General features: G+C 37.4%; 1 protein-coding gene across 2 annotated transcripts; it reads left to right on the forward strand.

Moving 5' to 3' along the window:
- The first annotated feature begins 3166 nt into the window (after positions 1-3166).
- On the forward strand, positions 3167-6911 carry LOC141369339 (uncharacterized). 2 transcript variants are annotated; one of them, XM_073875561.1, is made up of 8 exons: positions 3170-3679; positions 3851-4007; positions 4649-4750; positions 4859-4936; positions 5043-5399; positions 5564-5625; positions 6486-6529; positions 6806-6911. In XM_073875561.1, the coding sequence occupies exons 1-8, from the start codon at positions 3476-3478 to the stop codon at positions 6852-6854; spliced, it is 1053 nt and encodes a 350-aa protein (XP_073731662.1). In that variant the 5' UTR covers positions 3170-3475; the 3' UTR covers positions 6855-6911. The 2 variants fall into 2 exon arrangements, with proteins under 2 accessions (XP_073731663.1, XP_073731662.1); XM_073875562.1 differs by lacking the exon at positions 5564-5625 and having other exon boundaries at positions 3167-3679.
- The last annotated feature ends 6477 nt before the right edge of the window (positions 6912-13388 follow it).

Raw genomic sequence — 13388 nt, forward strand, 5'->3', positions numbered from 1 at the left:
AATTCATCATTTAACTCTGGGACTTTTCCAAAGTCCCTTAAAACTGCAGTTGTTAAGCCCCTCCTTAAAAAGAGCAACTTGGATTACACTGTATTGAGCAACTACAGACTAATCTCAAATCTTCCTTTCATAGGCAAGATCATTGAAAAAGTTGTTTTCATTCAGCTGAACAAATTCTTAATTTCTAGGGCCGGTGACACACTGGATGCGTGGCGTAAGCGTCTCAGCTGCGTGGCGTGTCCGTTTTTAATTCGGCTTCCATGTTAACAGGTTAGAGCTTGCAGACTGCCTGCATGAGACGTGCGTCTCAGGCGCGGCTCGAGCCGTGCGGAAAACGCGTGCTTGCTAGAAATAGAACCGACGCCTATTTTTCACGCGAGACGCAAGCGTGTTGGAAGCTTTTCCAGGCAAAATAGAATAGCAAAATGTACACAAATACATTTAAATGAATGACATTTTGATGTTTGAAAGTCTATAGGTTGACATACATTCAGATATAAATGTAATTTAAAATATACACAAATAAATAATGATCGATTTTCAAATATGCACCTGTCAAACATAGTCCATTTTGGCATCAATACTGTTGAATGTCTCCTTTATTAGCTTTATATTTATGCTTAACATGAAGTTGAAATTGTTGTTGTGAAGACAAAAGCCTGGTCTGTCGGCGAGTTCCCTCTATGTCACCTATAGCAACAGCAGCGCGTCAGCGCCGAGTCAGGTATGCTTCTGGTATGTACAGACACAGAAAACGTGCCGCAGCCGCCACGCAACTGACACGCAACAGATACGCTACGCATCCAGTGTGTCACCGGCCTAATGGTTACTTTGACATTTTTCAATCTGGTTTCCGACCACACCACAGTACAGAGACAGCGCTCATAAAGATAATAAATTATATTTGCCTCAATACAGACACAGGCAAACTATCAGTGCTGCTTTTGACACTGTTGATCACAACATACTTCTTGACAGGCTGGAAAACTGGGTCGAGCTTTCTGGAATGGTCCTAAAATGGTTCAGGTCATACTTAGAAGGGAGAGGTTATTATGTAAGTATATGTGGCCATAAATCTGAGTGGACATCCTTGACATGCGGAGTCCCGCAAGGCTTAATTCTAGCACCACTCCTGTTCAACCTGTATAAGCTCCCACTAAGCCAAATAATGAGAGAGAACCAAATTGCCTATCACAGTTATGCAGACGACACTCAGATCTACTTAGCTCTATCCCTTAACGACTACAGCCCCTTCGACTCCCTCTGCAAATGCATTGATGAAGTTAACAGTTGGATGTGCCAAAACTTTCTTCAGTTAAACAAAGAGAAAACTGAAATCATTGCGTTTGGAAACAAAGATGAAGTTCTCAAGGTGAATGCATACCTTGAAGCTAGGGGTCAAACAACTAAAAATCAAGTCAGGAATCTTGGTTTGATTCTGGAGTCTGACCTTAGTTTCAGTAGTCATGTCAAAGCAATAACTAAATCAGCATATTATCATCTCAAAAATATCGCAAGAATTAGATGCTTTGTTTCCAGACAAGACTTAGAGAAACTTGTGCATGCTTTCATCACCAGCAGGGTGGATTATTGTAATGGTCTCCTCACTGGCCTTCATAAAAAAGACCATTAGACAGCTCCAGCTCATTCAGAACGCTGCTGCCAGGATTCTGAGCAGAACCAGAAAATATGAACATATCACACCAGTCCTCAGGTCGCTACACTGGCTACCAGTTACATTTAGGATTGACTTTAAAGTATTATTAATGGTATATAAATCACTCAGTGGACTAGGACCTCAATACATTGCTGATATGCTCGTTGAATATAAACCCATCAGATCACTGAGATCATTAGGATCACATCAGCTAGAAATACCAAGGGTTCACTCAAAGCAAGGAGAGTCAGCTTTTAGCGCGAATTCGTAATAATTCAAACGATTTAACCAAGTGGCTAAATCGTATGAAATCATACGAGCTGGCTCGTACGAAATCGTACGATTAGTTCATCGCATTTAACATAGCCCTGTGTTGCAGGGATTTCGTGCTAATTCATACGAATAGGTTAAATCGTACTATACCATACGATTTTGTTCATCATCGCATTCAAGAAGCGTGACCCGGTCCGGTAGCCAAAAAGTGACTCTGGTTGTGCATCTGAACATCTGTGTGTGCCCAGCAGGCATGATTACCAGAAACGCTGGGGAATTCAGGTGGTGTAAATCCGGTGGACGGGACCCACATCGTTAAAGATCAAGATCATTTATTAAGATCTTTAAACGAAGGATCGGAATATTAGATGGTTGACATGGTAAGCAAGTTAGTTAATATGTTTAATAAATAAAGGAACAACGAAATAAAACGAAAAGCATACATTATTGTTGTTGCGGTGTGTCACGTGACAATCATGACCCGTCGCCATGGACACAAGGGGTCAGATAAAATATTTTTAACTTACGCGTAAAATGGTTTATTTAAAATATATATATATTCTAAGTAAACAACAATAGCCCAAGTAAAGTAAAACAATTTTTTATTGAAACTATAAATAAATATTCTGCATCCATTTTAGGTGTGCCACTGTGAGTGACCCAAATCTCGTTCGCACATCATCGCGATATTTATCATCTATTTGCAAACGCGCCACATCTTTGTGAGTATACCATAAAGTGTCTTGTTGTTCGATATTAAATTCTTTATATGTTTTTTATTAATCCAGATCGGCTTCTAAATGTTCACTGAATTGTATTAGTCATCTATATTAACGTTACATTATTTTTGTTCAAAATAAGTTAAAAGCAACACATAATCCAGTGGTGGGTGATTAGCGCGTGATTAAAAGCTAGTCACGTGACAGATCTTCGATCATTTTATTATATTCATATTTTTGGAATTAACTACCAATGTACTTCTACTGTGGTATTTTGTGTTTATAGTAAACAAATCGTACCATGTTTTTACCACAGTTAGTTTACTTTTATACATAGTAAAAAAACAGTAACAACAACACTATGCTTTTAATATATTTGATGTACAATTCAGAAATCTTTAGACATTCAGATCTTTCTTTTTTTTGGTCAGTTTTATTCTATAACCGTTTTATTCATTTATTTATCTTATTATATAGACTTATGATAGTGGGCGGATCTTGTGGTTTGTTGTAAATAGTTATACACATACAATGTTTAGTAAATAAAGAATTTAAAAAAATATCCAAAAGTTGTAATTCGCAATTTTTTTTGTCTTGCAGTTTCTTCACATACATCTCATACTCCTCCATTTACACACTCCACAACAATTAAACCAACGGCTCTTTTAAGAGCCATCACTTGCGAAAGCTCTCCTACTTACTCACTCACTCTCTCTCTCTCACACTCACTCACTCACTCACTCACTCACTCACCTACTCTCACTCACTCACTCACTCACTCACTCACTCACCCTCCTACTCTCTCTCTCACTCACTCACTGACACAATGGCACCTGGATCCAGAACACTCCAGTGTAGTGCTTGCTCAAAAGAAATCGGCAGTGCCTCCAAAACCTGCAAATACTGTGGAGTAAAGATACTACAAAAGAAAAACTTGAAAGCCCAAAAAGAAAAATTTGATGATCAGTGGGCAGCCAAATTAAAAAAACATGGCAATTCTAACAAAATTATGAACTGTGTGGACTTGCTTGTAAGTTTAATTTATAAAATATATATATTTTTTATTTATTATAATTATTACAACTATAATTCAGTTCAGTAAACAAAAGACAAATATTTATTTGAGTAGATAGTGGATAAGAGCATAGTTTTTCATTTGACTGTGTACTCTTGTTTAAAACATTTTGTTTTCTCTTCTCAGCTTCATAAGATGGAATTACTGGGCTTCTCTCCAATGCTTTTTATTACATCACAGAGAGGCCAGCATCGTTCCACAAAAGTTTTTGTCAAAAACGTCAACATTCAGAGGCATCACTCAGTACCAGTCATGCAGAGATTATATGAGGCTGTTGTAAGAGGTATTTATATGTACACATTTATATACCAATTGAAAAGCTCTTTGTATTATTATGGTGGTCTTTTTTCACAGACTGTATTCATCGTACATACATGCAGTCATCATACATACATGCATACATACATACATAAATACACGCACAAGCAGATCAGGCATAACATTACTACCACCTTCCTAGTATTGTGTTGGTCCCCCTTTTGCTATCAAATCCGCCATGACCCGTTTGTGCATGGACACTAGACATCTGAGACCTCTTAGCAGAACATTGCCCAAAGCATCACACTCCCTGTAGCTCAAATTACAAAATAAACAAAAAAATAACTTACTGTGAAAAATTATTCAAAATTCTCATTATACATTAATTCAGGTTTATTTGTATAGCACTTTTCACAATACATATTTTAAATTATGTTGCAAAAAGGAAGTATTACATTATCAGCCATGGGTGCTTGTGCCGAAGTAACGTATGGCATATGGCAGGAATATTCAGCTATAGTATAATAAGTTTGTGGTTAGTAAATATTGTGTATTCAGTTAAGCCGACACCATGCTAAAGGTGCATGAAACGATTAAATCACCGCTAGGATAACAATCTTATAATGAATAACGCTAAGAATGTATTTTTTCCCTGGAACAAAACAGCCTCTACTGCCAATAACGACTCTCCTGTGGTCTTGGACCCTGCACTGGCCAAAAACTCTCCTTCTACGACCAATGACTCTTCCGCAGCCCCCAGCTTGGACTGTACATTTTTTTGTTAAATGTCTAATTGTAATAAATTAATATATAATATTTTTAATTATAAATGTAACCATTTTTTCCTAAGAATGTTTTTTTCCTAAACCTCTACAGCCAATGTGTCTACCTCTGTGTTTGTGGAGCCCATCTCTGCAGCCAATGACGACTCCTCTGCTGCCACCAACCTGAACTGTAAATATTTTTGTAATATGTACAATTATGATACATTGAAATATAATAGGTTTAATTATAAATGAAACAGTATTTTTCTAAGAATGTTTTTCCCTAAACTCTACAGCCAACAGCTCCGCCTCTGCTACCAATGACGCCACCTCTGCTACCAATGACGCCACCTCTGCTGCAAATGACCCCGCCTCAGCTGTCAATGACTCCACCGATGCCACCAATGACTCCGCCCCTGCCACCAATGATTCCGCTGATGCCGCCACCAATGACTCCGCCCCTGCCGCCAACGACGCCACCAGTGACTCCGCCCCTGACGCCAATGACTCCGCCGATGATGCCAATAACTCCGCCCCTGCCACCAATAACTCGGCCAATGACTCCGCCCCTGCCACCAATGACCCCGCCACTGCTGCCAATGCCAATGTGTTCTACATGCCAACACAAAGGAAACGTAAACAAAAAAATAATGGTATGGTAATTATTTTTCCATCTTTATATTGCTGATAATTGTTAAATAAACTACCATATCCCATTTTTTAGATTGTTTAAAGTTGTTTCAATGTTATTTGTTAGTTTCTTTTTGTTATTTTATTTACTTAATTGTAATTACAGATGTGTATTGTTGCATTTCAGAATGCTCACACAACAGCCAGGATGTGTACCATGGAGAAGTTGTGAGGGAGAGAGTTAGGGAGGTTGGTCAGAATCAAGAAAGAAAAAAGCCACTTCATTACAACAGATTATTCCTCTTTATATTAGGGGCTGTTGAATGCTTTATTCTGATTGCTTTAGAAATGTTCCATGGGTATTGATTATTTTTCAATAACTGCACACCTTACCTTTAAATGTCTTTAAAATAGGCACCATATTTTTGGTAATTGTGGTATAAGCTGAATAATTGACTCCAGTCCTTTGAATTATAAGAAAATAATGCACTCCCGCGGTGTATCGCGCGCTTCGCATCGTGCCGCATAACCACCTTGGGTGTGCATTATTTTCTTATAATTCAATGGCCCGTCGTCAATTATTCCTTACTTATTACATGGCTTGGTTGAATTCCAATGTAGAATGCTGTCTTATTTTTTGCTATGGACGCAGTTCTGTTTAGCAGAAGCAATACAATAATTTTTAAATAAATATTTTGTTAAATTTATTATTTATTTGGTAGGTAGCCATGTAATAAGCTGGATAATGTATAGCGAGGCGGTAGTTACAGCGAATACAACCCCTTCAGAGTCCCAATGCAGCCTGTCAGGGTTGTATTCACTATAACAACCGCCTTGTTATACATTATCCCATACTTAGAACCCTCAAAATAATGAGATTATTACACGTGCCTTTTCCTACTGAAGCAGTTTTAGTAAATAATTATAATTAGGAATCCAACCCAGGATAGTACCATTGTTTTTGTATTATTATTAGGTAAACAAGTACATGAAAATATAAGTAGCATAAATCAGTTCCTTTATTCCTTATGCTGTACAGCCTGAAAATGGTTGAAATTTGATTGTATAACAGATATTGATAACATTTTTGTCTTATATGTTCTTTACAGGGAAGAAAAGAATTTCTTTTCCGATGGCAGCCTTGTACATCTTGGTCAGTATACACATATATTTAGTAGCTTAATTTAATAATTAAAACTATATTATTCACCTAAGAAACTATCCTTCCATGATCCTTAGGGTAATTGTGATCTAAATGTTTATCACATTTTCTCTTTTAAAAATGAGAAAGTCATTTTCAAATTGTAAAAAAACAAAGCATAAACAAAACATCTTTTCAACATGTCGAAGCATACACACACTTTGTGGACACACATTTTGTCAAAGGGTGATTTCATAATATCACTTCGGTCTGTTTATTTTTCCATAGTGGCAAGAAGTGGAGGAGTACCTGGGTCTCAGAGGAAGCCATGCAGTAGTACCTGTAGGGCAATATTGTCTGTGTTGATTGATAAATAAATATGGAAATAAACAAAGTATGTGTAATTAGTGTGCTTCTATACATGTTTGCACAACTTGGAATGGTACTTAAAATGACACTTTTGACACTCTAGAGCAGTGGTTCTCAAACTGGGGGCTGCAAGATGGTGCCAGGGGGGCCCCAGTTTTATGACAATTTATAAAACACATTAATTTATCATGAATTCTGTGAAATTAAACCTAAAAAAAATAAATTATACACTACTTTGTATCATTTAATGTTTTGTTTAATTAAAATGTGAAGTTTTCAAACTGTTTTTGTCATCAATTTTCTTTGGGGGGGCCGCGAAGGAATGCACCGTACACAAAGTGGGCCGGATGCTGAAAAAGTTTGAGTACCACTGCTCTAGACAATCCCTTTGACATGCATAAATACATACAGTTAGGTTTTTTCTCTTTTATTTGTCTAAGATACCCCTGGTCATAAATGTAAAACAGATCTAAATATTAATTCTGCAAAGTTAAGGAAATGTTAGTTTTGATTCTTTTTATATCATTCAGATGTTCTCAAACTACACATAAAAAACCGAAACATAACCATTATGCAACTATACAAAAATGGTTTAAATATAAAATTCTTTAATATAAATGTGATTTAACAAAGTTGAGTAGAATACATGTCGGTTTTAGGGCCCAGTAGCGCCCCATGGAAGCACTTGTTAACTGACTGTAAATAAAAGTCTGATTGGTGTATTAAAAAAAAACTTGGTAGGACAAGTACTAATACTATGCCTGCTAAATAATGTTATACACAGTTGCTAGACATGTATGGATAGCACCCGCTTCAAATCTTATCACTCTATTGAGTCAGCGTTATAAGTGGTTATCAGTCCATAGATATAGTCCAGGGGGCATGTTGCGCAGAAGGCGAGATGGCTGCTATCATAAACTACAATAGAAGACTCCAGATCCACTCAGAGGAATCCAGTTCACCGATGACTGGACGTTGGCTGGATAACGCAGCAACGTTGGGGTATTTCCTGGTTAATATTTTCAGGTAAGACAATTTAAATGTTAAAACAGCAATAAATAGTAAACTGTTATTAATAGTCAATAAGCGAAAACAATGCAGAAAACATACATTTTTAGGTGGCGTGGCATGAGTGTTGACATGAGAAAACCGTGTTGAAATTGTGTTTGTAAACGGTATTACGTTATTATCCCTTTACATACGTGCGCATTATAGGTATTAACTTATAAGTATGTTTTTACGTGCATGTGGTCTGGTATTAAAGAACCGTGTCGAAATGGTGTTTGTAAATTGTATATATTAAGTTATTAGCCTATCTTTACGGTACATACGTTAGCATTAACGTTACTAGTATGTTTTTATGTGCATTTGGCCTGGTATGAAATAAAAATCATGGTTTGTAAACTGTATTTAGCCTAACTTTACACTACACACGTGAGCATTAACGTTACTAGTATGTTTTTACGTGCCTGAACAAAAAAATGTGTCTATCTATCTGAGGCACCAAATACATACATCACCTGCATCGCTTTTAGGCTATGATAAAAAAAAGTACAGTATGGGTTGCACTTTGCTTTATCTTATAATTGCCAAATATTTAGATTTCAGATATGGGAAAAGTTGTTAAGCGCACACACTTCAGGGATATTAAGATTAAGGTGGTAAGGAGGTCTATGAAAGTTCTTTCCTTAGTCAAGCTCCAAGTTCATGTCCTGAGACGGCATACAGTAAGGCAAAGAAGAGGGAGTTCATGCCTGGGATGCAGTCAAGGATGACATGGTAGTCCTCTGAATGTTCAGCACCAATCACTACCCAGTGTGTTGTCTGCCTAGAAAAACATGCTGAGCATTGAGTGCAGCACCACTGCAGTGTTTAGTGAGGCTTGTCTGAAGAGGACTCACAGAAATGCACTGCTTCTTCCTGATATGTGGAATGTAAGTACAATAGCATACGTTCATACATACAGACAGCAAAGTTACAGTAATTTCAACAGATTCATTAGATTCTTTCTAAAAAATGTTGTTAGTGCACTTAATACTATCCTGCAGAGTTTTGCTCCAACCCTGATTAAACACACCTAATTAAGGTTATCAGGAATACCAGAGCCGTTTCTCAATACCAAGTACGCCAAACTCGAACTTGTGTCCTTCGTAGTTCGAACTTGCAAGTTCAGACTCGGAAGAACGAACTCCTGACGCAAAATGCATTCTGGGAAACTTCGCTGTCATAAGTCCACACAAGTCTCCTCTGATGCATCCTCGATAAAATGGGCGGATCAAGAACACATCCGGGGATTTTATGTGAACTTGGGCTTGATGCGAACTTTGAATTGGAACAGTACTTGGGCAGCGACTGATGACGTTTCACAAGTCCACAAGAACGCAAGTACAGACAAGAACGCATATTGAGAAACGGCTCAGATAATTCCAGGCAGGTGATTTTAATCAGGGCTGGAGCTAAAGGGCCAGAGTTGAGAACCTATGTGTTAATCACTGCGTCCCAAACCGCCTACTTCCATACAATATAGTAGGCAAAGAGTACGAGAAGTAGTGCTTTTCGCCTACTATATAGTATTGAAGTATGCTGTTTGGGACGCAGCGTGCGTCTTGAGTTTTAAAATCTTTCTTACAGAATGCCTACTATGAGCCATCCTCCCTGGGGTTAATCGTATATTTATCTGAAGGCCATAACACCCATGCGGTGTACACAGAGGACATGAAGGTCATTGTCAGCACAGGTTTGTCATTTTACAAAATCCTGTTTGCTTTAAATCCTGATTCTAATAAAATCAATATTTAAGGTATAGGTGACACTCAAGTGATTTAGTCTATGTTGATATGATTGTCTCAATAGTAGTAATTGGTTGTGTTTATTTCCCTCTTTTTATTCAGCAGGACTACTCGGGACTGTCACAGTCAATATGTGTGCGTGTGAAACAGAAACGTGCACCTTGCTAAGGTATGCGGGCTCTGGCCAACAACAGACGATCAGACAGTCTGCTCCATTCCTCTGCTTGAGCTTTTTGTTTGTCTGTCACTGTAGTGTCAGGTTTCTGTTGAGTGTTTTTGCAACACCCTGCACTGGGAAAATAACCTCACACTTGCCAAGGTAAGTCAGTTTACAGAGATAATTTTTAAAGCTTGTCTTCAAAATATGACTCCGATACTTTTAGGGAAGACTAACAAGTCCATATTGTAGGGCTGTGCAATTAAACAGCATGGTGTTTAACCTGGTGGTACCCATATATACATCAGCAGTGTACATTTAACACTGGTATTTTTTGCTGTTAATTGTTTTTGATTTTCAATTTCAATGTTGATTCAAACAAATACAAGATAATTGAGGTAAAACTATTGTGCATCAGTTATTGTGCAATTATAAATTGCATGCTGCTGGATTGATGTGTTTGTAAGGCACTTTGAAGGCACCACATGTGTGAGCCTACTGCAATACTTACTTGATAGAAAGGTTAAACAAAATACATGTTTTCAAAGTCACTGAACAATTGTGTTAAATAATTGTTATCATGATTTTTACCAAAATAATCATGATTATGATTTTGCTCATTGAGCAGCCCTACCACATAGATGTAAATTACACTGTCTTCCTTGATTGTACTACATTATTATATCACAACTACAAGTAAACATTTATGGAACCATCTAGGATTGTACAGTTGCATGCAAAAGTATTATTGAAATCTTTCTATAAAATGACAACAACTGAGTGAATCACCATCACCAGATATAATATCTGAAACTGTAATGTTTTCACTGACTGCTGCTTATACCCTAGGTCAACACCCTTTACAGATCCCTGGTGGGAGAATCCATATCGCATTTTAGGTATCACCACTTCAGACAAAGAAGTTTGGTAGATGTTTGCCCACAATTAGATGATGGGACCACATGCCCAGCATGTCCAAAGGTTGGTTCTAGTGTGTTTCTTTTTTTATTATACAAAATTAAGTGATTTGCAGTTATCAATTGAATGCTATCAGGTCATGGAAAATGCAATTATGGTTAAAGTATTATACTAAAACAGTAACAGCATAAGTGTATAAACCTGGTGCAGATTCAAAAGCAGGATTACTTTAACTGTTTGTTTTCTAGGTGGATGAAGGTATGATAGTGACATTGGATGTCAACTTTGGCCTTGTGAGAAAGCAAAGCTCATGGGCAAGTGCAGTTGAGCCATTACATGGAACCTGCATGTTTGTTGATGAAAAGGATATAGAGGACTACCTGCTCACATCTTGACAGCTCAAAGCCTCGCGAAGTTAGTCATAGTTGCACAATACTTTATTAGGACTATAAAATCTATAAAATATTTGATTTAACTTGTGGAAAAAAGACCATTATTCCTCCCATAAATTCAATGTATTCATAAAATCTTTAGGACTGCAGTAACTTTAAGGCTGGCAACATGTTGAGGTCACAGCAACAAGCCCTTATGAAATGCCCCTAATGTTTGTTAACATGAGTCAAGGAGAACAGCAAGTGCATGCCATTGTAGTGTTATCTCTTACTATTTAGCCATGTGTTCCGGTATTCATAAAATGCCTAAAATAGCATGACCCTAACATAAGCCATATTTTATTACATTTTTTTAGTCACCACATATAATTGTGAGTTTACCGGAAGTTACGTGCGGACCGCGACAGCCGCTTGTTTATGTTGTTACTGCTGAAACCGTCAATAATATTCACTTGTATAAGAAAACATGAAATTTTTTTAGAATTATTCTGAGTGCCCTTATTGAGTATTTAGGTATTGAATGTGATGCTGGAGATTGTATAATTATCTTTCACTTTTCCTCAGTATAAAGTGTTTTATCATTCTCATTTTTGTGTTGAAATAGATTCGCCTATCCCCTGTATGTCACTGATGCACTACTTCAAAGATGTGAGGAAAAGAACATACACCTGCGAGTAGTCTATGACATTGCCTGTGTTGTTGCCTCACATTTGCAGGTAAGGACCCTTTTTTCTGTGTAAAACTGAATTATTGTTTTGAGAAAAGACCTTTAACTCAAAATTATGTCATATTGTGTTCAATCAGAAATCATGGGAGGGCATACCACACAACATCTCCTTGGCCGTACCAGCATTTCATGTTTATGGACACAAATTGCCCTGCCAGGTAATTCATTGACTTTATAGGGATATCAGGACATGTAACGCACATCATTCACTCCCTGTTTGGCCTGAATTTTCCATTTTGTCTATGCACTGCAAAGCTGAAATTAGCCAGAAATTCCTACAAATAATCTTTAATCTAACATTTTTCCAACCTGACGTTTGTCTAATCTTGTTTCAGAGATGCAATGTGTAAGACAATCCAGTGGAAACCATTTATCTAAAATCTGTCTGGGTCAAACTAATCTCTATAAGCAGAGGATTGTTATAACCAAATTGGTTTCCTTTGTTTATTTTTATGCAGATTACCTAATTTGTATAAAAATTACATTAATATAAAGTAATAAAAAGAACAGCTTTGCTATTTTTACAAATTAAAAGATAAAATAACATAAGCTGACCCCTAAGGCCCTCTCCTGCTCTGGGCCTTGTCTAAACGGTCAGGGTGAAAGTATTACACTCCACTTACATTACATACAGTATACCTACCTGCTGCTGTGAGAGTGCGGAGATGTTTATTATGCACCGTAAAAGTCCCATAACACCAGCAGCGCAGCAGTGTGAGTGAAGGAAAACATCACATGACACACAACGGCGCACAGCAGGCATATGTACACACACAAATATACACACCAAACACACCCAATATGAACATCATAAGCAGACTACTTTATTATTTACACATAATTTCAATAGGAATGATTCTGTCCCAAGCATTTTGATTCTTATACTGTAAGTGGTTGATCACTGTAACTGTGATCAATATAAGCAGTAGGATAATGCTTCCTGTCAGGGTATAGTATGTGATATTTTACCACTTTGCTTTAATCATAGATCAAGATCATTACCAGATGGCTAGATGGGTTTGGGCTCACAGACGGGGAAGGAATGGAAAGGCTGTGATCTTTCCTCCAAAGATTTGCCAGAGTCACAAAGGAGATGACTCCATCTCATCGCCTTGACCTACTGACTGATGACCTTTCGCATTATGGACGGAGGAAATCAACTGACCTAGGTGTGTCTACTGCTGGATAACCTTTCAAAATTCTGTGCTGGTGGTTCACTGTTTATACATTTTATATTTTCTGGAGTGAAGTCAATCACACACAAAATGGTAAGCATACTATAAGTAGATTAAACTGTCTTTTCAGAGGTGCAGCTCCTGCAAAGAGTAGACAAAGCAGAGAAAATATTGATTCTCGCTCCTCAAGAAGATATCTCATGTCATCAGAGAGGCACCAGGTAAACAATGCACATAAGAAGCAGGTAACAATTAACACATTTTGCACAAGAGTATTTAGGATTGATGTGTGTCTTGTTTTCTGTTATTGTTGTTGTATAGTGTTGATTTCTGAAGGAGACATG

The sequence above is a fragment of the Misgurnus anguillicaudatus genome, chromosome 13 (assembly GCF_027580225.2).
Source record: "Misgurnus anguillicaudatus chromosome 13, ASM2758022v2, whole genome shotgun sequence".
Taxonomy (NCBI): Eukaryota; Metazoa; Chordata; class Actinopteri; order Cypriniformes; family Cobitidae; genus Misgurnus; species Misgurnus anguillicaudatus.

Coding starts and splice junctions, on each gene's coding strand:
- LOC141369339 (XM_073875561.1), top strand. CDS start 3,476: ATGGCACCTGGATCCAGAACACTCCAGTGTAGTGCTTGCTCAAAAGAA. Junction 4,751..4,858: donor CGCAGCCCCCAGCTTGGACT/GTACATTTTTTT, acceptor AAACCTCTACAG/CCAATGTGTCTACCTCTGTG. Junction 4,937..5,042: donor TGCTGCCACCAACCTGAACT/GTAAATATTTTT, acceptor TAAACTCTACAG/CCAACAGCTCCGCCTCTGCT.